Source organism: Asterias amurensis, chromosome 16, assembly GCF_032118995.1.
Source record: "Asterias amurensis chromosome 16, ASM3211899v1".
NCBI classification, from domain to species: domain Eukaryota; kingdom Metazoa; phylum Echinodermata; class Asteroidea; order Forcipulatida; family Asteriidae; genus Asterias; species Asterias amurensis.
Window position 1 is genome coordinate 14,654,042 of NC_092663.1, and position 23,736 is coordinate 14,677,777.

General features: G+C 39.2%; 4 protein-coding genes across 5 annotated transcripts; 3 read left to right on the forward strand and 1 right to left on the reverse strand.

The window, feature by feature from the left end:
- The first annotated feature begins 1,605 nt into the window (after nucleotides 1-1,605).
- LOC139949036 (rhodopsin, GQ-coupled-like) lies at nucleotides 1,606-5,630 on the forward strand. The gene is made up of 2 exons (XM_071947437.1): nucleotides 1,606-2,722; nucleotides 3,426-5,630. The coding sequence occupies exon 2, from the start codon at nucleotides 3,641-3,643 to the stop codon at nucleotides 4,721-4,723; it is 1,083 nt and encodes a 360-aa protein (XP_071803538.1). The 5' UTR covers nucleotides 1,606-2,722; nucleotides 3,426-3,640; the 3' UTR covers nucleotides 4,724-5,630.
- Nucleotides 5,631-5,849: 219 nt separating this feature from the next.
- LOC139949037 (uncharacterized) lies at nucleotides 5,850-11,586 on the reverse strand. The gene is made up of 5 exons (XM_071947438.1): nucleotides 11,357-11,586; nucleotides 10,545-10,650; nucleotides 9,961-10,067; nucleotides 9,460-9,632; nucleotides 5,850-8,531 (listed from the first exon to the last, which is right to left on the reverse strand). Exons 1-5 carry the CDS (start codon nucleotides 11,481-11,483, stop codon nucleotides 8,256-8,258), a joined length of 789 nt encoding a protein of 262 aa, XP_071803539.1. The 5' UTR covers nucleotides 11,484-11,586; the 3' UTR covers nucleotides 5,850-8,255.
- A 688-nt stretch (nucleotides 11,587-12,274) lies between these two features.
- LOC139949112 (enkurin-like) lies at nucleotides 12,275-15,942 on the forward strand. The gene is made up of 3 exons (XM_071947516.1): nucleotides 12,275-12,513; nucleotides 13,137-13,512; nucleotides 14,388-15,942. Exons 1-3 carry the CDS (start codon nucleotides 12,437-12,439, stop codon nucleotides 14,706-14,708), a joined length of 774 nt encoding a protein of 257 aa, XP_071803617.1. The 5' UTR covers nucleotides 12,275-12,436; the 3' UTR covers nucleotides 14,709-15,942.
- An 898-nt stretch (nucleotides 15,943-16,840) lies between these two features.
- LOC139948902 (hypoxanthine-guanine phosphoribosyltransferase-like) lies at nucleotides 16,841-23,141 on the forward strand. Of its 2 annotated transcripts, none has more exons than XM_071947265.1 (8): nucleotides 16,841-17,009; nucleotides 17,693-17,776; nucleotides 18,509-18,615; nucleotides 19,319-19,502; nucleotides 19,974-20,057; nucleotides 20,769-20,898; nucleotides 21,447-21,523; nucleotides 22,174-23,141. In XM_071947265.1, the coding sequence occupies exons 2-8, from the start codon at nucleotides 17,759-17,761 to the stop codon at nucleotides 22,219-22,221; spliced, it is 648 nt and encodes a 215-aa protein (XP_071803366.1). In that variant the 5' UTR covers nucleotides 16,841-17,009; nucleotides 17,693-17,758; the 3' UTR covers nucleotides 22,222-23,141. The 2 variants fall into 2 exon arrangements, with proteins under 2 accessions (XP_071803366.1, XP_071803365.1); XM_071947264.1 differs by having other exon boundaries at nucleotides 16,841-16,999.
- Nucleotides 23,142-23,736: the final 595 nt, after the last annotated feature.

Consider the following 23,736-nt stretch of genomic DNA (forward strand, 5'->3'; position numbering starts at 1 on the left):
GACAGTACAATTATGTGGGACCAGCGCAAAGCTCGGATAACATTTTTAAGAAGAAAGGAACAGTAAAACACAACTCTGCAATATAATGACAAAACCATAATCATTTACAAACCAATATTGCATTTACTTGACAACGGGCGTGTACATTTCATCTTAAATGGGTCGCAATATCTTAGGTTGCAACCATGTTATGTTTACCGTACATATTATGTTTCCACAGAGAAACTAGTTTCATCACAAAATGTCGATAAATGACACCCTTGTATCGTGAATTAATCATTTTAATTGAATAAGAATTGTAGATCTACTAATAAATAATTTACACTTCTCTTGAAAATAATTGTGTATTATTATTTTGTCTTTATTTCCCTACAATATGTTGTTTTCTTTGTCATGGAGACACGTGTCTGAAAGGCCGACCCACTAATTAAAAAGACCGAGCATCCACTTAAAACACTACAGCAGAATCCATAAGATGATGTCTCAACATATAAACCGACCTACTGTACTTAAATTGATTTGAATCATCAATCTAAAGTGAACAAATAGCAAAACACAGTCACTTGAGTGAAGGGCAACAAGTATTAACACGACACTCTGGCATACAAGTTTACAATAATTGATTCAACTTGCCCTTAAAATTACAATCTTTGATGAAAAGTCGATTCAACCACAAAACATACACACAGAGAGAACTCAATGGCACACCCCTCTAAATCCAAAGTAAGCAGTAGTGGGAGTACGGCCCTGCCATGCGCCATTTTACAAAACAGACACAAACACAAATTGAAAATAAATTGTGCTTTATCTTACTCAGTCATTTTTTCTTTACATTTTTCTGCCCTTAAAATTACAACATTTCATTGATGTAAAGTTGATTTAACCACAAATAAAAAGACCCACATAAATATTTCGGTGACATCACCCCTCCAAAGTGAGCAGTATTTGGAGCATGGCTCCATCCAAAACAGAGAGAAATACTAATTGAAAATAAGTGATTGTGCTCTATCTTGCTCAGTCAGTTTTCTTTGTAATTGTCTTTGTAAAAGTTACCAAATTTGTTTGATGAAAAGTCGATTTAACCACAAAACAACACTCGGAGGGAACTTTCGGCCATTATCTCTCCAAAGTATAAACAGTATAAAACAGAGAGGAATTGAATATAAATGTGCTTTATCTTGCTCAGTCATATTTTTTTTCATTATGTTCTGCTAGCATTGCTTTTGATGTTTTATCATTTCCTTGCGAAGGCCAAACATGTTATTGTAAATCTCTAATAAATACAACCAGTGGAGCAATAATGGGGCATGGGACGAAAGATGAGTCCGTTGATTTAGTTTCCGGAAAGAGCATACGCCCCGCATTAAGTTCACAGACTGATTAATTTCTCGGGTTATAATTTAACTTGGTACGTCAATTTGTGTGCCATGTTCCAACAAGCTAACGACCATAATCAATCTGGGTGATAGAGTGTTTCTGTAAGGCCAAACAGAAAGACGAACATTATCTTCTGCGTAATTTGTGCACGATGCCTCGATCAAAGGGTACGGTTGTAAAAGTCATTCCATTTGACAGAAAAACGGGTCACCTGTAGGGAGGATTTAAAATGGGGCTCACGAACAGGCACTCGGCAAGACTCGAGCCAGAGCTATGCACATCGGGAGATGTGAACGTTTGACAGAAGTGTGTTTCAACAAATCTACGTGGTGTTTGATTTGTCTTGGGTGATTCTTCAGCACTGAAATCGCGTTGCAGTACTCTAGAGTGTAGAGCGAACTTTGGGTTCGTTATGATTTGAACTTGAACACCGTCGTCAAATAACAATTTTCAGGATTTTTGTGTAGCAAGTTTGCAAAGCGGGAGCTGCCGACGTTCGACAGGGGTGTGTTTTAACTCAGGAAACTACGTGGTGTTTGATTTGGCTTGGGTGATTTTTCATCACTGAAATCCCATTGCAGAGTGGAGAGCGAACTTTGGGCTCATTATGATTTGAACTGGGACAATGATGTCAAACTGACAATTTTCCGGATTTCAGTCGCAAGTGTGCACATCGGGAGATGTCGACGGTCGACAGAGATCTGTTTTAACAAATCTACGTGGTGTTTGATTTGGCTTGGGTGATTCCATAGTACTGAAATCGAATTGCAGTACTCCATGAGTGAAGAGCGAACTTTGGGTTCATTTAAGATTTGAACTTGGACACTGTCAAACCATAAACAAGAACTTTACTCTATGGTCAAACTTACAATTTTCCAAATTTCAGTCGCAAGTTTGCGGATGGGTCCAGAAAACAAACGATTATAGTACAACTCTAATTGCACATTGTAACTCTTTGAGCGCACTGTGAGTTTGTGAAGGATGCACCGCTTGGATTTGGATATTATTCGACGTCAGTGCAACTCCACACTGACGACACTTTGGAGCAACTTTATGGTTTCACTAAAGCCTGAAAAATTGATTACAGATGCCCATCTTTGAAACTCTTATACGCGGAATACCGGTATCACCTGCTTCTATGCGAACACATTTCGGATGAGTTGATAATTCTCAAATGGAGCAGAATGATTTTACTTGGGCAGGAAACATAACTCAATGACCATTGACACTCTTTAAACTACACGCGGAATGTCGCTTTCGCTTTAACATTTGTCGGATGAGTTAATAATTCTCAAATGGAGCAGACTGATCTTACTTGGGCAGGAAATATACCTCAATGAACATTGTAAGATTTTGAAACTCTTTTAAACTACACGTGGAATATATACCTGATTTTATTTATAACAAAAAAATCCTTCGGATGAGTTAATAATTCTCAAACGGAGCAGACTAGCTCTTGGGCAGGAATCATAACACAATGGACATTGTAAGACAAAGCATGTAGCCTAACTTACACCATTGAATGTTCTCACAATGGGGACCAGATGTACATGAATTACTAACAGGAAGGAGGTCGTTGAAGACCAACAACAAAAATCCAATTGATTTTGCCATTTCCTTATTGTTTCAAATCACTCTGACCTTGGTAATTTTGGCATAACGGCCTAGAGTTCGAACTCGATCGTTAGGTCCAACACACGTTTCGATCACACCGTGCAACTGTTAATTTCGAGCTATACTGCAAATGGTGTCTCGCCTTTCATTTTATAATAGTAAACAAGCATTCACAGGACACCGTATGAAGCGATTACATTTTCGACCACCGCACTGATCCTGAGATTTGAAACCGAAAATTCAGAACGTAACTGAATTGTATGTTTTTCTTGTGTTTTAGTTGTATCTATCATTTCGCTATACGATGCGAAACTGCAATATATTTTTGCTTACCTTGATGATGTCTACACTTCAATGGATTGTATGATTACCACGTGCTACTTTTTCTGAGATTTGAAAGGTTTCGTTAACGGTTTTCTTGTTAATATCATCAGGTCATTTGTTTCTGAGGTAATAACTGCAGTCTAACTGTGCGGCCGTGACCAGCCGAAGAGGTGACAAAGGGTACAACGAATGAACTACAGGAAGTGCGATATCTTCAACGTCAAGGTTAACTTTGGAAAAACCCAAAAGGAAGCAGGAAACGCCTTGAAAATATTATTGGTATAAAAACAAAATTATTAGATCAAAGCTGTCTATATTAGTCGAAATGGAGCACTGTGCCGAGCATGAGATTCCGAAGAATTCTTCCCCAGTGGTCGATCTTGAATTTGAATTTTGTGATTACACGCAGAGGCTTATCGTGGCAACTCTTATAGCACTGTGGTCCTGTATTGCTGTACTGGACAACAGTATAGTTATCCTGGCAGTGGTGCTTTCTAAACGATTGAGGACACCAACAAATGTGTTCATCGTGAATTTAAGTGTTGCAGACTTACTTACCGGGTTCTTCTTCGCCTGGCAGGTACCGGCGTTGGTGGCTCCGAACGGTTGGCCTTTACCGGGCTGGCTCTGCTCCGTCGTGTCAGTTGGAACCACAACAGGGGTCGGCTGCAGCATCCACTCCCTTGCGTTCATCGCCCTGAACAGACTCCTCCTCGTCACCAAACCGCTCTCGGTTTACCAGAGCGTCTACACACGTAGGAAAATGACAATAATGGTTATCCTTACTTGGTTGATACCCCTACTCACAGCATCGCTACCGGGTATCTTCGGACTTGTGGAACTCGGGTACGACTTCCAGTATAAATTCTGCACTTTTGTTGATCGCAACAACATGGCATTGTGGTATGACTTTATCATAGTCTTCACCAACTACCCCATCCCACTCATAATTTTGATTGGAAGTTACTATCAAATTTACAGGCACATAAAGAGACACTCGGCAAGACAGGCCGCACATGCCACCAATGCGTCGTGGAAGACGGGAACGGGGACAAGACAGCAGAGCGGGAACCAGCTCCAGATGGAGATAACCAAGAACACTTTCTATATCGTGTGTGCCTTCATCTTATGCCTGACACCATACTCTGTTTGCATTCTGGTGGATACCCTCCAGCCAGCAGTCCCGTTTGCCGTCACTGTCCTCCTTCTAAACAGTTGGATCAACCCGATCATTTACGCCACTAAGCACCCGCACTTCAAGACCGTTTTCAGGTCCATATTTCTCTGCAAGTGTACGGAGATACCCGAAGCAGCCGATTTCATACGGGCCATAAGGGCAAAGTCTTCGGTTGATTTCACGTGTGACCTTCAATATGAAAAAGCCAAAGTGACCACTCTGAAAGTTTGATGCGTCGTACTTATTTTTGACAAACTGGGCAATACAATTCATCGCAGGACAAACTGTCAGTACAACCAAAGTGATTTGTATTGTGACAATCACACTTTGCTTAGGTATACGATTGATCTGCAGTTAAGATCAATTTAGCTGTTTAGGAATAGGCCCTATATGGCCCTAGAGCTGCCCAAACACAAAAATAAGCTAAGCAAAACATGCTTACCAGAATATACAAGTCAAAATACCATGTCACATGTACAATTTATGACTGGTATCCTGCTCATTGTTGCTAAGCAGTGTTTTCTGCTTAGGCAGCACTATGAAATTGAGCCCTGTTGACCAGTGATGGCCAGACCATGAACTCATTTCGCTTCCTTCCGCCATTGGATAAGTATTGGCCTTATAAACATGTTGTTTTTCATGATTAATTTACGCGGGTACCGGTCAATTTAATACATTACGTGGATAGCACAAAGCGTCATTGACCGCCATATTAAATGACAAACAATGGAAAAGGGCACAATGATAGCATTGCAAGCGTGCACATTCCATTCAAGATGGCGGTCAATGACGTCATGGGCAATCCATCTATTTTGGATGAAGGAAATGTTTTGTTGGGTGAGGTTTGCGGTAGTACCATGTGTATAGATCTGTTTTGAGTAGTGTTGGTTCTGAAAAGAATTGGTAGTTGACAATTCAACTTAAATATAATATAATGGGATAGAAGGCATGAACAATACATTCTTCTTTTAAGAAGAATATCTTTACTCATCAGACAATGGAGCTATAAAAAGCTCCATGCTCAGATAATGTTAGTTATAATAAAAAATCAAATTGTGCATTATGAACTGTGAATTGCATTTACTTTAAAATGCGTGTACATATTAAAAGTGCACGTGGACAAAACCAACAGCTATCATGAGAAAAGTGTGCTTTAAGACCAGTCATCGGGATGCTTCGGTAATTTAAGCATATTATGAAAAACAAGAGATGTGAAAAAAAGTTGGGGCAATCGGGGGGGGGGGGTGCATTTGAAAAAACAATCGAAACACATGATTTGCAAAATAATTATTCTACTATTTTATTTCACAATTACTTTCTTTGGTTGAAACATTTACAAATCATGATTATCTTTTTATTAGTATTTAAACTAACACACACCCCAGAGTAAGATAAGAAGGCCAAACTGCTCTAACAAAACCAAAGAGAAGAAATAAGTATACATATTCTGAAATTTTAGATGACGTTGGACGTTTAATAGATGTTAAATTTGGACTTTGGACATGCATTCCTTGCAGGACCTACGGAAACCCTGTCCTTAAAAGAAGATTCATCATCTTCGTCCAGATGTAAAATTAAATCGGCTTGCAGATGAAACATGCTAATTTATTTTCGAATTCTCATGTCTTCTCTTAATGTTTGAGCATTGGACTTTTGTTGAAATCAACAAAAAATAAATTTGAGTTCAACTAAACGCAAATTGTGTATCTATAAACAGACTGTTAATGAACGTTGGATGTTAGAAAATAATAATGAAATATGTACATGCAAACACAAAAAGAATATTTGTGAAACTAAGTACAATGTATGAAACAAACAAAATCAAAACCAGTGATGTGGTTTTTCAAACGAAACAATTGTGACAATTACAACTCAAACGAAAAACAATGCTACCAGGAACTAATAATGTATGAAATTAAATTAAATTAAACAAAAAACACTCAAGTTGTTAGTTTAACTCAACATTTCCTGAAATTAATATTGATAGTTCCACATTCTACCTTTGACTCTTTAAGTAACCAAACCCATCATCTCAACTAAGGGCTTTGCTTACACATGCTTTAACTGCTTACTTATAAACCCTGTCACGCGAGTCTCTCTTTTCAGCAAACCAGAATCTGCCAGTTTCTTTTTCACTTAAGTTTGATTGAGATGAAGAGGAAAATGGCATTAAAATTTCTCTTTTGCTTTCATTGCCTATCAAGTTCTTGAAACATGAACTTATACCGTTTCCATTGTTAAAAGCAGTGGACATTATTGGTAATTACTCAAAACAATTATTAGCATAAAATCTAACTTGGTAACGAGTAATGGGGAGCTGTTGATAGTTTAAAACGTTGTGGGAAACGCCGAAATCAAGCGTTCAATCAATCTGAAAGCACACAACCTCGTGTGACAAGGGTATTTTTTTCTTCAATTATTATCTCGCAACGACCAATTGAGCTCAAATTTTCACAGGTTTGTTATTTTGTGCATATGTTGATATACACCAAGTGAGAAGACTGGTCTTTGACAATTACCAAAGGTGTCCACTGCCTTTAAGTGACCCTTTTAGCTACTGCTGCTGGTAATTTTGTTGGTGTGTAAAAAAAAAAAAAAAAAAGGCCCTTAAATGCTAGATTTGATTCAAGCCGGAGAGAACACATTTATTATTGCTTGAGATGGTGGGTTGCATGAAATGGAACCAGTGGTCAATTTTGGTAATTAAGGTGTAAATGTTTAAGTATAATGTCTTGTTAACTATACGAAGTGAATAAACACTTTGTGCAAAGATGGTCAGTAACCATGCAATGGTGGAACCCAACTCAAAAGTTGCTTATTTAAACATACGATATCGGAGCCCAATTTCATGGCTCTTCTTACCGCAAAAGAATCCACGATTACAGAAGCAGGGAATTCCGCACTTATGTCAAGTGTATTTCATGGGTTGGCAGGGAACTTAACAGTACAAGGCATTCTACGCTTACACAGCTAGCACAGAAATTTGGCGCTTGCCCTGTAAGCAAAGAATGGTGATCGAAAATGCAGAATTTGGCAGTAAGCAGAGCTATGAAATAGACCCTTCCCATGAAATATGTAAATTGCACATAGCGCGTGCGCACTAACGTTTTGGTTGGCAAAATGAGGGAACATCGCGCTGTTTTGTACACGGCTAATGGATGCGTGACGCAGACGCGATTGCGCGTCTGCTTAGTGCACAACTCTATGGTGTTTGCCAACCAACAGGGTCTGTACGCATGCATGAATGTGATTAACATATTTCATGGGAACGGGTCCATTGGGCCCAGGTAAACTAGGAATGAAGGACATTGCTGACGAAAAGGTCTGACATTAGAATCTAAATTGTAGGTTTGTTGAAATGATGACATTTTGATGTCATCATTTCAACAAACCTACATTTTTTGGAACTCCTTGAGTTACACATTTCAACAGCTTCATAAAATTGGGCCCAAATGCAATCCTCAAAATAACCCACGACACCCATAACAATTGACTTGGTGCTCTGTGCGTTTGCTGTGGTGCCCTTTACAAAGCTTCAAAACAAGTTTAAATTTTTCCTCATAGAGTGCCCCTAACAAGAGGAAAATCGCCTTGCCCCTTCAAGACCGAAGTGTAAGGCCTGCTAATGACAGTATTTTGAACACCTTCCAAAGACACTACCACAGCTTTGGCCACAACACCGGGGCCTTCTGAAGATAATTCTGAGGCAATACCAGAGCTTGAGGCATTACCAAAGCTTAGGGCACTACCAGAGCTCGAGGCACTACCAGAGCTTCGGCCACAACACCGGGGTCTTCTGAAGGTAATTCTGATACATATGGTTGCTCCCCCACTTCTTCAGGCCGTACTTCTCGAGCAGGGGGATGCCGCTCACCCGAGTCAGGAGGAAGTAGACAAAGATGGGGGAGATGACGCTAAGATACTGCTTACCGGACATGACTGACGAGGCGGAGATGTAGAGACCTGACCATACCAGGATCTCTCCGAGGTAGTTTGGGTGACGGCTGATGCTCCATAGGCCGGTGTTGATGAACTTGCCCTGTTTCATACAACAGAGTGGAAACAAATTATTTACTTTAATAGGGCTCGAAAAACCAACGTCACCTGCAGCATCTGCTGTGGTGACCTTAGCTGTTGCTGTGGTGCTCTTTGCAAAGTACCAAATAAAATTTACATTTTCCTCATACATGTAGAAGGGCTCCTTACCAGAGGGAAATTGCCATGCCCCTTCAAAAGCAAAGTTCAAGGCCCGCTTTATTAAATGAAAATAACAAGTCCGCTTGGCCGAGATGTTTAGTGCATTAGATTCAAGATCTGGTTGCTGAGTCATCACGAATCCAGGGCCAAATTTCATGGCTCTGCTTACCGTAAGCACATAATCAGGGCTTACGGAAGCAGGGAATTCTGTACTCACAGTAAACGGGTTAGCGGCGAATTTGGGCTTCTGCGCGTGCATACTCCACGTTATTAGGCATTCTGCGCTTACAAGGCTAGCGCAGAAATTCGGCGCTTGCACGTAAGCGGGGAATTGCGATCGTATGCGCAGAAGTCGCCGGAAAGCAGAGCCATGAAATTGGGCCCTGGTAATGACAATTGTGTCCTTAAGCAAGACATTTAACTATAGCTGCTTCTCATCAACCAGAGGTAAATGAGTACCTGTGAGGGTAGAGATAGTTCTTGTGATTAATTCAGCTTAGTGCATTAGTTCATGACCATAGAAACTTACTTTGGTAAAGAGCAGTTGATATTATAAATATTTGTTAGGGCTAACCCCCTTTGAAGTAATGTAGTTTTAGAAAAAGAGGTAATTTTCTACCACAACTTGGAACTTCCTCCCAAATAAACATTAGGCCCTACGTCTCGTTTTATATTCATCCTATTATGAGGCCTCTTGCCCTAATTATGCCATTAGATGTGTAATAGAATTAATGAATACAATATAAAACTACAACGCGCCAACCACATACCACATTGTTAGGGTCTTGCCTGAAAGCTGCTTTTTGGTAGTCTGCCGTCACCTCCAGGATGAAACCAACCACAAACAGTCCCCACCCAATGTAATCTCTCATTCCAATAGGTTTGTCGTTTCTCTCAGCGTTCAGAATCTGTGTGGGAAGTAGAGTGATCCACACCCAAATCGCTGCAAATCAAATTTAAAAACCAAAACAAGACAAAAATGAATCATTATTGGGGGAAAATGATGTTTTTTAATGGCCCGACGCTTCGACCCAAGCAGAGTTTTTCTCAAAGGCTTCGGGTCGAGACTTTAAGAATGACTCTGCCAGGGTCAAAACGTCTGGCCATTAACAATTACATGTATTTACTTGGAATCATTGCAATCTTTTCAAAAAAGATGATTTTATACACCAACCAGACCCTGATGGTCGAAACATTCACAGGAAGTACATGTATGACCGGACTTCACTACAGGAATTTTACTTGATGCTGTTGAGAGTACCAATATTTACCTTGCACTGTCCAGAAGACGAAGAAAAGACCCAAGTTTTCCTTCGCTTGTCTGAAGCGACGATCCTCACCATCACCCATGATACGGGAAAATAAATACATCCCGAGCCTGGAACAAAAAATTCAAAATCAGTTGATAAAAAAACACAACACAGGCCGAGGCTTCATTTTTTAGATAGGGCACAGTCACCAAGGCAATTTCTCCTTGGTAAAGGGCACCTCTATGAGGCATTTACATGTATAAATTCTTCTTTTAACCATTTCTAGGGGCACCGTCCAAGGCAATGACCAGTGGCACTTGAAGCAATGGACTGATCCTTTTGCGCGTTCTCCCATTCGACCAATCACAGCAATGATTGTGGTCGGACAAACTCGGTCATGCGTGCGCGTTTGTTTGGCACGCGCGGCAGAATCGTGCAGAATGTGATTGGGAGTGTTCGAACACGTGTCTTGCTCACGTAGCATCAGGCCTGTGAACCCCCTTGGCGAGAGACCCTCCGTTATCCTCCACTCTCTGGTACACATTTCTTTCTCCATTTTTGCAGGGGTAGATCTGGTAGAGGCAGAGATGTAACTCTTAACCTACCTAAGGGCCCAAAGACCAACCATTCCGCTCTGAACAGTCTGACGAAAATGTTGCGTCCCTCCCCATTTCAGGGTCTGGTAGGTCAGCAGAAGAAATGTACCACTACCTGTAGGACAAGAAGGCAATAATTCTGTCAGAATGAGACATACGAGGCAGCAGTGGAGTCAACCTTTTAAATGAAGTTTGCCCTTTCCATTGATTCACAATGTTGGATTGGATGCTGATTGTCCATAATAATAAATTATTCACAGGTGGCTGATAAAAAGGCGCGGTCAGCATGTATATGTGATTACTTCAGTGTTCTGTGAAAGCTGTCCCCCTCTGCCCCCTGCACTTGTGGACCCTCTTTGTTTCATATTGTTTTAACAATGAATTATCAGTTCCCTTTCCAGCTGACTACAAATGCTATTCAAAGTGCCACATCATTAAAATAGAAGAAAACGAAATAGAATAGTGTGCTATTTTATTACAAGGAGTTACAATTTCAACTCTGTGCATTCTGCACTAATTGATCAAATTAAACCAGTATGCAGTGCAGTGATAAATACACAAATCTATGACTATGTTCTGACAAAACATGAATTAGAGATTTTAGATTAGTTGTTTTCACAAAAAACGTGGCCCCCCTATATTTGTGAAAATATAGCAACACTACAGTCTATGGTAAAACACAAACCAGGCTACATGAGCTCATTGCTAACTATACTATGCAAAACAAACAACATGTTATTTCAGTATTTTATTTTTCCTCCTGTCCTCACGCCCCCGGGTGCACTCGGCGTCCGGTCCCCAGCGGTCAAGCATGTGCTTACCTGCTAAATCGTAAAATTTTTCTGTTTTGAGTGCGGCAGCGAGGGCGAAAAGTCCCCACTGAATAGCAAAATCCCACGTAGCACTCCTCGCTAGAATGCTCATTGTAGTCCCCATGCTGGAAAACATGTCTACACCTCCGGTCAGTCTTAAATTTTTGTTTTCCACCCAAATTGGGGAAGAAAAGAAAACTAACAACCTCTGTTCAAAGGCCGAAGTCCGAAATGGTGTTATGCAGACGATAATGCATAACACACGCCTCTTTCTCAGAAATGTTGTGCGTTTTCCCATTAGACTCAACGTAGCTGAAAATAAGTGGATGCGAGGTTGAAAAATACTTTGGCTAGCCTTTATTTCCAGTCGTTTAGTTTTATTTGGAGTTATGTAACGCATTTTTTATTTAAATAAATGTAAGTTAGCTTCTGATTGTAAATATTTTTCACATTTAAGTCAGACATGGATAAACACTGACTTCAAATTGACGCAATTAAGAAATTAAATGATAATAGACCTCAAATATAATATACATTTTCGTTAGAACCTGTGGTTGCCTTTTTGAATGTAAGTCTATTCTAAAGCCCTATAAAAAAAACTATGGTAGCCTCTGCATGCCAATAAGCTGGGATGGCTGGGATGCACATTTTGTGAAACTAACCATCCTTTATTTTTTACTTGAGTTATATATTGAAGCAAAAACATACCTAAAAATGTTTTAATCGATTGAAATAATGCTTTTTCAAAAAGAAGTTATTGTCGTTTTGTTAAGACTTAACCCGTAACAAAAATTAAGCACAATCTGTATTTATTTTGCGAAAGAACAGGTAAGGGTAACTATTTTTTAATTTTGTTTGGCAACTGCACTACGCCTGCGCGAACAGGAGGCCTTAGCGACCCAAAATCATTGTGTGTTTTGGTACGTAGAAACGTGCGGTAAAATTCTGTGTACACAAAACACGGGGAAACACACGTCACACACCACTCTGTGCATTAAATTCGCAGTGAAACAACAGCAGTATTTCAACTGAAAAATAGCCGGTTTTTGCATATCAACTCTTCGTTATCAATCCATTACAATCTTCAAGATGTCTACCCAAGTTATGTCGGAGAGTATCTACAATCTTATCCCTCGGGAGGAGGTAAAACCACCGAAAAATCCGAGGTAAGAACCGCTTCCTAAAAATCGTGTTGTCCGTCCCCCCCTGAGCTGAGAGACACGCCCGACCTGCGTGTCAAAATCACCCACCAACAAATTGCTACCGACCCGCTAGTGCGATCATCGCACACTCGCGGCAGAATTTGGTGAAGAAAATTATATTCAAGAACTCGGGGGCCTAATCATTGATGTCACAATACAGTAGAGTAATGTATTTGATGTCAATTATAAATTACTGAATTAAAAAGCAGTGAGGTAACAAAACTAGCCTAATTGTTTTTAAATTAAAATCTACCCCATCTCAATTCTCATCTGTGTCGTTGCTTGGTTTTTAATTACAATTTTTGATTAAATAAATGGACATGTTCCCATTGATTCAGACTGACAATATCAAATCGCAGATGCTACACAACATTATTTTTTGTTTTCTCCGGTCAACTCCGCCCTAATTAGCCTTAATATAACTCAATCTGTGTCTCCATCTTCTTCTTCCTTTGAAGTGCTGCTTCAATAATTGAAGATTACCGCACATCATGCCAGTCTCGTTTCATCATTTTTTTTAAAGTGCTCCAAGTCTAAATTTTGTATTTGTTAAAAAATTAATTGAATCTTTCCTATTTATTTGATAGATATCAGTCAAAGTTTCGCTCTGATGTGAAACAAGAAAAGAAAGTCAACAAATCGCCCAACAAGACAATGGGTCCAGCCAAGGTGGATCTCAACGCGCCACGGGAGTACCTCGCCAAGCGTTCCAAGGAACCAGTGCTGCCAGGCAAAACCTCCTTCAAGTACCCCGACGATGACACCAAAAAACCCATGGTACCAAAGAAAGAAGACCGTCCCTTGATGGGCCTGAAATCTAACAAGAACTTCATCACGACCAACGCTGTGGAAAACATCATGTCTGTGCCGAAGAAACCAGCGGCGAACTTTGTGGACACAGCAAAGGGGTCGACTCATCCACTTGAACCTTCTGGTCTGGTCCCGAAGTTTTTGAACAAGAAGGTGGGTGTCCGATTACAAACTTTCCATTCCTGAAATATTTAATTAGAAATCTCCTTCAATTTTTTAAAGTTTTTTTCCAATATCAGAAAACAGATTTTCTAAACCTAAGTTTCACAAAAATCCTGCAAAATTATGTATTGATATATGTCACATGTATTGATGCCACATTTAGCAATTAAAACCCTCTAAAACAAGGGTATCAAAGACCACCGGGCTAGCAATGGGTTCACGAGTTTCTTCTGTTTGTTGTACAGAGCTGGAATTATAGGAAAACCTAATGGTTCATTACTGTGGACTTTTCTGGTATTAGAGCCAATAGGACAGGAGAGTACACCAATAATATGCCTAAGTTTTTTTCAATCCTGGGACAGACTTGAGTTTGAATAGCAATACACTGTACTCTTGAAACTTAGATTTAAAGGGAAGGAACACATTTGGTAATAACTCAAAACAAATATTAACTTAAAAACTGACTTGGTAACGAGCATTGGAGAGCTGTTGATAGTCTAAAACATTGTGGAAAACAACTCCTTCTGAAGTAACGTAGTTTTTGAGAAAGAGGTATTTTCTCACTAAAATAATAAAAGACTTCCAGCTAGAAGTCTTTTATTCCTATCTGAAAGCACACAAATTCGTCTAACAAGGGTGTTTTTTGTTTCATCATTTTCTCACAACCGATTGAGCCCAAATTTTCACAGGCTTGTTATTTTATGATTATGTTGGGACACACCAAGTGAGAAGACTGGTCTTTGACAATTACCAAACAAGTACCTTCCCTTTAAGACCATGATTCAGAAAATGCTTCACTTCAGGAAATGCTACACTTGAACTCTTGAAAGCAAACTCTAACAACATAACAATTTTTATTTACACAGGGCTACGGTGATGTGCCAGACTACCTCCGTCGAAGAAACGCCGAAGTCAAACAAGCACAAGAGGAGTACGATGAATACATCAAAGAGCATTACAGACGAGGGGCCATGAAGCAGCTGACCAACGGGGAACGTCAACTAGTCCTCGACGGTCTCAAGAAAAACTGGGAGGAGATCCATCACCAGTATCAAGGCCTGTCGGTCGTGACGGATACAGCGCCTAAGAAGGCTCGCAAGGAAAGAATGGAGGCGGAGATGAAACAGCTTGAGAGAGACATTGAGCTTCTGGAGAAACACAAAACCATTTACATCTCCAACCACTAAGAGTTTCTTAATACATTGTACAGAGAACTTAAGACATTATCTAAGATGCGACGACTGATCCAGTGAAGAGCTACTGTTACAAGGCGGGAATGTTATACATCATTAACCCTATATCCATGGATTTGTTTGAGGAGGATCCTCCCGCACTCTTTCACAAAATCCAACACCATATTTTTTTAAAGGCATTATACAGGATTGGTAGAGCTTACAAAGTAGCCGCAGACAGTGTTCATGTTTTGTGTCACAACCAGATACATGTAAACAAACCTATTAAGAACATTGTTTGGGCTTGATCTGTCGTGTGAGCTGGGAGAAAATAGTGAAAACAATGCCCAATTTTCAGCAAGTAAACGCATCATTTGATATCAGCTGTTTCCTTTTTTAGGACATAATTTCAGAGGGAAATAGTTGACAGAAAAATTTGTTATAGTGTAAACTTCATAGTCAGTAAGTTTTCTGGCTGAAATATTAAATAAAGATTTGTTTATTCTCACCCATCCTGTATAATTTCTTTTACTAGCCTGAACTGTTGGACTCTGCTGATCCCATTCAAATCATAATCCGTTTACAATCGCAGTCCTCAATCTGACAGAATCAAACAAAACATGCTGTTGGATGTTGATGACTCTAGGGTTAATGGATGGTTAAGGTTAATGATCAACAAGAGTTTCTGGAGTCAATGAGTCAACCTTTTTTTTCTGTTGAAGCCGGCGCCTTCCTGGATCTTTCCTTTCCAGAGATGTACAATGTAGATTCGAATATTTACCCCTGTGGAAAAAGAAGAGCCATCATGATGATTTTTTGAGGCTTTGAAGTCAAAGGGCAAATTTCCATGGTCCTACTATGTCTAAATCGTGACTAATTCAATTGTTACTACTGGATACTAGACAAAAAAGCCTCATGGGGAGTAACGATATTTGTTTCAAAAATAAGTGGGCATTTGAAATGTCTTCGGTAAAAAAGCTTTTCTCGAAATCATTTGCATAAAGCATTACTTGTCTCTACATGCATGGTTCAAAGCCTTTACAATTCATAAAATCAATTTTGTGTTAATATAACTGTAATTGGAGTTATTCCATATCGCATCCGTCCATTTTTTATTGTTATCAAGTCCATCCATGTTATTATCATTGCATGTGTATTAAACTTGAGCCTTTTTGTAAATAGATGAAATAACTGATGCTTGTAAATACAGGAATGTTCTTAAATAAAATGTTTCTAAAGTAACAAATTTCACATTTGTTAAGCTTTATTATTTTATTCCAGTGAATCAGTGTTGACCATAGAGCTGGTGTTGACTCATATATAGAGATGTAGAAAATAATGTTCCAATAGAAAGCTTTAAAGCATGCAATAATGGTACAGGTTCTTTTCCTAAAAATAGAATCAAGTAATTTCTATTTTAATTTTTCCGCTTTGCTGAGAAGTTAAAAGTTGTCAACTCTTGCTGTCATATTAAAAAAAAAACAAAAAAAAAACATCAGGTTCTATACTGCATCCATGTTTAACTACAACTACAATGAACAGAATCAACCTTCTTCTAGAGAAAGGTTATAATGATGAAGCAATAAGAAAGAAGAAGAATATTGAAACATATGTAGCCTTTGATAACACAAAAGCGCTACTCAATGTTGTATACAACCTTTGCTATTTTGTGAAAATATAATGGTGTTTCAACTACAGTATACACAATGGATCTGAGGAATGCTGCTTTTGATTTGATTTGATTTTGAGCATTTTTATGATTTACCTAATCAAAGAATATTATACCGGTACATGAAATACACATACAGAAGAACTTTAAACGTCGAGTTCATCCATTCCCTGGTGAGTCACTGGCCTCCAATAATTAAACCACTTTCTAGGTAATAAATAATCAAAGGCCACTTGAAAACAATGGCTTTTGAAAAAAATGATTCTTTAGCTTGATCGCATTCGTCACTATAGAAACCTTATTATTATTTCGACAGGGTCAATAGCACACTGGTCACGCTTTCAACATGTGGTGGCGCTGTTGTAACCCAAGTTCTCGACATCTTGCAGTTTCTGGACGTCTCTTAACGCGTTAAGCTAATGTAAACGGTGCAGCACCAGTTTAATTGTGTTAAAAAGTTCGCGAAATATCTCCCGCCATGTCAAATGCATGCAGACTGTCTCGTGATGTCTAAAAATCATGAATAGGAGAGGTGACCTCTTAATCTTATCAATTAAACATCTGCTGGTTTCTACCTTTTCAGTGGGTCAGCTGTTGTACTGAGCGTAGACCGTCTGGGACTAGTAAAACCTGATAGGTTCGTACTTGTAGGTCTTTCTTGCTGAACTTTTCATAATTTATAAAAATAACACGTCGATCAATTAAAGTTGTATTTTCATGCTACTTTTTTTAAGGCAGTGGACACTATTGAGTATTTTTTGGTAATTACTCGAAATAATTATCAGCATAAAACCCTACTTGGTTAAGTTGGTAACGAGTACTAGGAAGAGGTTGACAGTATGAAACATTGTGAGAAACGACTCCCTCTGAAGTGACGTAGTTAGAGAAAGAAGTAATTTCCCACAAATTTGATTTCGAGACCTCAAGTCAAGTTTAGAATTTGAAGTCTCGAAATCAAGCATCTGAAAGCACACAACTTTCTTTGTGTGACGAGGGTGTTTTTTTCTTTCATAGTTATCTCGTAACTCCGACGACCAATCAAGCTCAAATTTTCACAGGTTTGTTATTTTAATTATGCATAGTATGTTGAGATACCCAAAAGTGAGAAGACTGGTCTTTGACAATTACCAATAATGTCCACTGTCTTTAAGTTAACTTTGCTTTGTTCGTTGAATCATACCTCCATGTAACCCAGGTTGGACTCCTCCGTTGCAGGCACTGACTGACGTCCTACCAGGGCTAACCTCCATGGTTGAGTCACACTCGGCATGGAACTATAACTCCACGATCACAGTGACAGTGATGTTGTATTTATTTGTTTGGATTTCAGATAGTTGGACATAGTTTGCAGAATTATTAACTCTTCCACCCACAAAACACCAAGTTGATAAACAGTATGGCAGATTTCATAAAGGTAAAAAACAATTTAGTACTAAAAACTACAAAGTACTAAGTTACTTACAAGTTATAACTACAACTATGCCTACATACTATTTAAGTTATTTAGGTGAACTTTGTACAAAAGACAACACAAACCTTTGTGACTGCAATATACATGTACACATCAGCCAGTAATGTAGTTGCGATAACTTAACCCTCCTCCCGACGGCCAGAAGGCCTGTGCGGCCGTCGGGAGGAGGGTTACGTTATCGCAACTACCACCTAGTAATGAACTAGGGGCTATTGTTAAAGCCTTTAATTAACTGCTATAGAATAAGTAATAAAATGCAAATTTCATTGCTCGCTGCACACTACAGTTACGTACTAGTCCCCCTACTGACTGGGTTTTGTTGTATTGTACATTTGTTATTTTTATTTTGAGGGTCATATCGGGTTTGTGTATGCGTATAAATAATAAAGACTTGGACTCAGCAGAGTTCTTGTTTGTGTCTCAACAAAGGAACCTACACCTTAGAATGGATTGAAGTATTGTTGAAAGGAATGGCCCAAAATATATTAGGCCTCCTTACAAATTAGGTGTAACTGATGTTCGAGAAATTTAGGCCCCCCCTGTAGTAACCCCCATAGTTTTCCTACGGTAGAACTTGGCTAATCAATAGAGGTAGAATGATTCAACCCTGAGTTAGTGCTTTCGCATTCCTCCTGGGCTAGAACTATTTATTGAATCACAGTTTCTTCTTTTCAGATTGAAGATGATTACAACGGATATGATCTGAAAATGTTCTGCGTCCCTCGTCACTATGAACAAGACTTAGAATCAATCTTAATCCCATATGGGGTGATCTCAGACAGGTTTGTAGCGGGGGAAAAAAATGTTTTGGTCTCCCTTTATATTAAAAAAAAAAACTTATCAAAGACCCACATGTGAGGCCTTCAATCAACGTTCACACTCTATGTATCAAGATTTGAGTTACATATTTGAGAGGGCAAGGCCATTTTCATGTCGTGTAGGTCTCTGGTCTCTTCCATTGGAAAACCTTAAAAGGCTGTGGGATACTTGAAGGGGCACAAAGGTCAAGAGGAGGACAGCAAAGGTCATGACCTTGTGAGCATGTGTGGCCTTTGGCCTGTGTGAAGTTCAAGGCTTGCAGGCAATAGGCTTCCCTGCTGGTGCAACGAGGCGAATCCATGCCCAGGCCTTTGTGCCTACTTATGCTTTGTGCTTTTGAAAGTACTCGCCCTGTACCGGTGCTCAACTGGGGCATTTGCCCAAATCTTTGATTTGATACCCCTTGAGAAGTTCTCTTTCATGTCAAGAAAAAACATTGGTTTACAAGGTTGGCTGCAACTACACACAGAAATGTAATGCCATTCTTTTTCAAACATTATTCTGAGTCAGAGTAGGTCTCATAATTGAAACTGAGTCCCACAAACCCTGCTGGATTGTATGTTAAAGTCCCTTGAGTGTCGTCACTGAGTGACGGACATTCTCGCCTTATAAGAAGCCACTATTACTATAGAATTGTTTGAAATCTCTGACTCTTTTAATTGGCAGGACAGAGAGGTTAGCGCGAGACATTGTAAACGACATGGGGCAAGATGCGCTTGTGGTTCTGTGTGTGCTCAAAGGCGGCTACAAATTCTGCTCGGACCTTCTAGACTACATCAAGGCATTGAACAGAAATTCTGAACGATCTGTCCAGCTCCGGGTGGACTTTATCCGACTGAAGAGCTACGAGGTATGAGTAGAAAATTTACACAGAATTTGATCAATCTATTCCCTATTGATTGATTGATTATTTGTCCAGTAATAATATTTAACTGATGGAAACTCAATTATAATCCATGGGGTAGGTCAGATAGGCCTATATAATCAATTGATTCTTTTCAAGCTTTCATGTCGTTGAACTTTTCCTCGCTGAGTAAAGTGTTTGACATGGATCATCAAATTAGACCGACAGGGTTCAAAGGCCATCAGATTATCAGTCAAGTGGTTGTGGCTGAGCTGGAAGAAAAACCAGACCCAACCAGGCTATGGCTGAGGTCATGCAACTTTAGTTCTGACTATGGCATTTTGGTTACAGTGGTGATGTAGGCTAGCAGTATAATGCATTGATTTCAGTTAGCCACAGCCTGAAGCTGTCAGTCTGTACAAGGCCTAATGCATAATGAACTACTTGTTATAATTTCCTCTGTCATTTGTTTACCAGAATGACCAATCAACAGGAGAAATCAAAGTAGTTGGAAGTGACAACCTCTCAGATCTTAAAGGCAAAGATGTTCTCATTGTAGAGGTAAGACAAGAAAGTACTCAGAGATGTCTATAAGTAAGATGAGAAAGGATTGAAAGGTTGTCTTTGTACCCCTCCCCCATCCCCCCTAAAGCAGAGTCTGCTATAATTTCAAACTGGTGTAATATTTATTACCCAGACTGATAAAAGGTAGTAAAGACTACGACAATGTACCTCAGATCATCTGTTTATCTGGGATCTGTATGTACTATTACTATTTCAAATGGGGAAAATGACAAAGCTACCTGTATTAAAGTGTTAGTCTCATGTTAAGTATTTTTCTCAGTTTCTGTATATTAAAATCAGCCCTGCATAGACTACAGTTGGGACTGTCAAACCCAAGCTGGAACTGTCCAACTACAGTTGGGATTTACCCAGCCAAAGTTTGGGCTGTACCCTAGACTAGTACTACAGTTGGACAGGCTAGACTATGGTTTGGAAAACATCACTGATTTAAGAATCTATTATAGATGTTAAATTTGCATCGGGGATAAAGAACTTTATCCCCGATGCAAATTTAACATCTATTATATATCGTTTCGGAACATGCAGCCAATACATAGGATTCGAACTGCCTCTAGCTACCGGGCAATCTCGGTAGTCTAGTTGGTAAGACACTGCTCTAGAATTGCAAGGGTCATGGGTTCGACTCTCACCCGAGTAATATGCCTGTGATATTAGATTTAAGAATCTCTCCTCTTCATTACATTATAGGATATTGTTGATACTGGTAATACCATGAAGAGGCTGCTAAAGCTGATTGCTGAACATAACCCATCTAGTGTTAAAGTTGCCAGCCTCCTGGTCAAGAGGACACCCAGGAGTGTTGGCTACCGCCCGGACTGTAAGTATCTAACGGCTATTGTTTGTTTGTTGTTTAGATGAGCCTCACAATAAGGGAACTTGGAAAAGCTCCTACAAGGGGATATAACTGGACCCGGTCATGATACTTGTGCCCTTTGCATAGTTAAAAGTTGGGAAGGTAGTACATTCTGCTCTACCAGCCAGGCTCCTAGTGGATGATACCCTTGCCTACATCGTTTTGGACTGTGAAGGGGTAACCCTGGTTCAGCCACATGAGTAGGTGGCTCCTAGTGGATGATACCCATGCCTTCATCCTTACAGACTGTGAAGGGGGTGACCTTTTTTCAACCCCAGGAGTAGATGGCAACATTGAACAAATCTCTAGTTGATTTTGGTTGATAGCCCTAGTCCGTTAATTGTAGCCCTCGCCTGGAAATTAAAGGGCTGTCCGGACTTATGAGGTGGGTGATATCTCATCAACAAAAATTAGCAAATAAAAAATATACCCCAAGTTGACAACAGACAATCTCTACTTTTTACTTGTCTCTTTTGATAATTAGACAGTTATGATTTTTTTTTATTTTGCAGACATTGGTTTTGAAGTTCCAGACAAGTTTGTAGTCGGTTATGCTTTAGATTACAATGAGTACTTCAGAGATCTCAGCGTAAGTGTAAATTTTGATGACTTTTTTGTTTGCCTTTTAATCCGCCTACTCTTTGACCATTCCTATCATCAACTGTGGTTTTCAATGAAAATTTGGCAATGTCAAATTAATAGTATCATAGGGTGAATGCATCTGCAAAGTACAAAGTCAACCCTCCTACTGCCTGACCATTTTAATATCCACTGTGATTTTGAATTATGGATAAAATATGCCAGTCTCATTAGTTTGTTCTGTGCACATTTCACCATACACAGGCTGTGCTGTTGAATTGTTTCAGTTGGTTGGCCAACTCCCTGGAAAATGATACCAAGAATAGGAGGGGGTTAAAAGAAATAACAATAATAGCGGCTTCTTGCGTAGCGCTCAGTATTTCAGTAAAGTATTTTGTGCAAGGTGTTGTGGAGCTATTTTTGTTTTAATATGAGACCAATTCCTTTTCATAGCTACATGTATTGGTTTACAAGGTTCTCTGGCGCAATATGCGTTATGCAGCAAATCAAACCTGGAACCAGATCATGTTCACGTTTTGTTGTACACATCCAGTACATGTGAAATTAGTTTAACTTCCATTAAGTGTAAACAGCCCCCTCTTGTGTCCTATTGTAATTAGTGCAATTCTGAATTTTGTTCTCCCTATGTTTTATTTACAGCACATCTGTATTATCAATGACAACGGCAAGAAGAAGTACGCCATTTGAGATTGTACCAGTGAGACCTCTTAAGGCTAATCAGAGTATTCTAGTGTTCAACTGTTCCTGTAAGGGTCCAAATGATCTTCAACTAAAATCAATTTAGTATAAAAAGTAATCTTCTTTTCAGCTCAGAGGATAAGAGATTTTAAAATTTTAGTACAAGAAATTCACAAGCATCAGGGAATGTAATTCTAAGAAACCAAAATAATTTGAATTTTTTTTAAATGATTTTTTTCCCCTTAGCTATGATGTTGGGGCTGGATTACTGAAAGAAATTGCACAGAACATTGCTATGAGAAAGGGAATATGGCATAGACCTCGGATTTTTTAGTTCATAATTGTACGGGTAAGCAAGAATGATATAGTTGCTAAGCAGTATTTGAGCGGTGCTTTAAGCACACTTTGGCTAACCCTGGCCGGATTCTTACTTGCTTAATATGGAATACCAGCCATATTGTTACGTAATATATACTGTTTTTGACTGGTTTCTGGCAAGATTGTGCTCAGCAGATCCAACTTGCTAAGCAAATAAATAACCATTGCCTCTGGCTACGCTCAATGGGAACTACTGAAGCCCTAATCCGTAATAACACAGTGTCTTTATCAACGACTTTCAGACAGTCATAAACAACAGGACAATTCATACAAAAGGGCTCGTTGTTTAAAATGGATCTATTTGTATGACCTGGAATAATGTTTTGGGTTGACATTTCAGTAAGAGTACCTGTACGTGTACAAGTAATTTGCAACCAGTTTGAGTAAACTGTTTTAGTAAGTCAAGTACTTTTCAGTCAGTTAAGTATGAGTACTTTGTACTCGGTGTTAAAGACACTGGACACTATTGGTTATTGTCAAAGACTAGTCTTCGCAGTTGGTGTATCTCAACATATGCATACAATAATAAACCTGTGAAAATTTGAGCTCAATCGGTCGTCAAAGTTGTGAGATATTAATGAATGGAAAAAACACCCTTGTCGCACCATGGTAACACGAAGTTGTGTGCTTTCGGATGCTCGAGGTCTCGAAATCAAATTCGTGGAAAATTACTTCTTTCTCGAAAACTACGTCACTTCAGAGGAAGCTGTTTCTCACAAAGTTTTATACTATCAACTTCTCCCCATTACTCGTAATCAAGAAATTTTTTATGATATTAATTATTTTGAGTAATTACCAATAGTGTCCAGTGTCTTTAAGTACTTTTCACTGGGTACATGTACAAGTACCCTTTTAAGGCAATACGAGTTCATTTCAGTCAGTCGGTCCGACTTTCTGTTTTAGTAAGTTCAAGTACTTTCAATTTGGTACAAGCACTTTTCACTCTGTACGAGTCAGTCAATATTACATTTTCAGGCCAGCCGGATGGATAGATTGATTCCATACCTACACAATAGCGGCTACGAACAAAACCAGTTGAAAAAAAAACCCAGAAGAAAAACAATTTGCATTTTGTCACACAGCACACCAATGGTTCGAAAGAAAGAACAACACAAGAAGAATGAAAATGTTTGTTGACTTCCATAA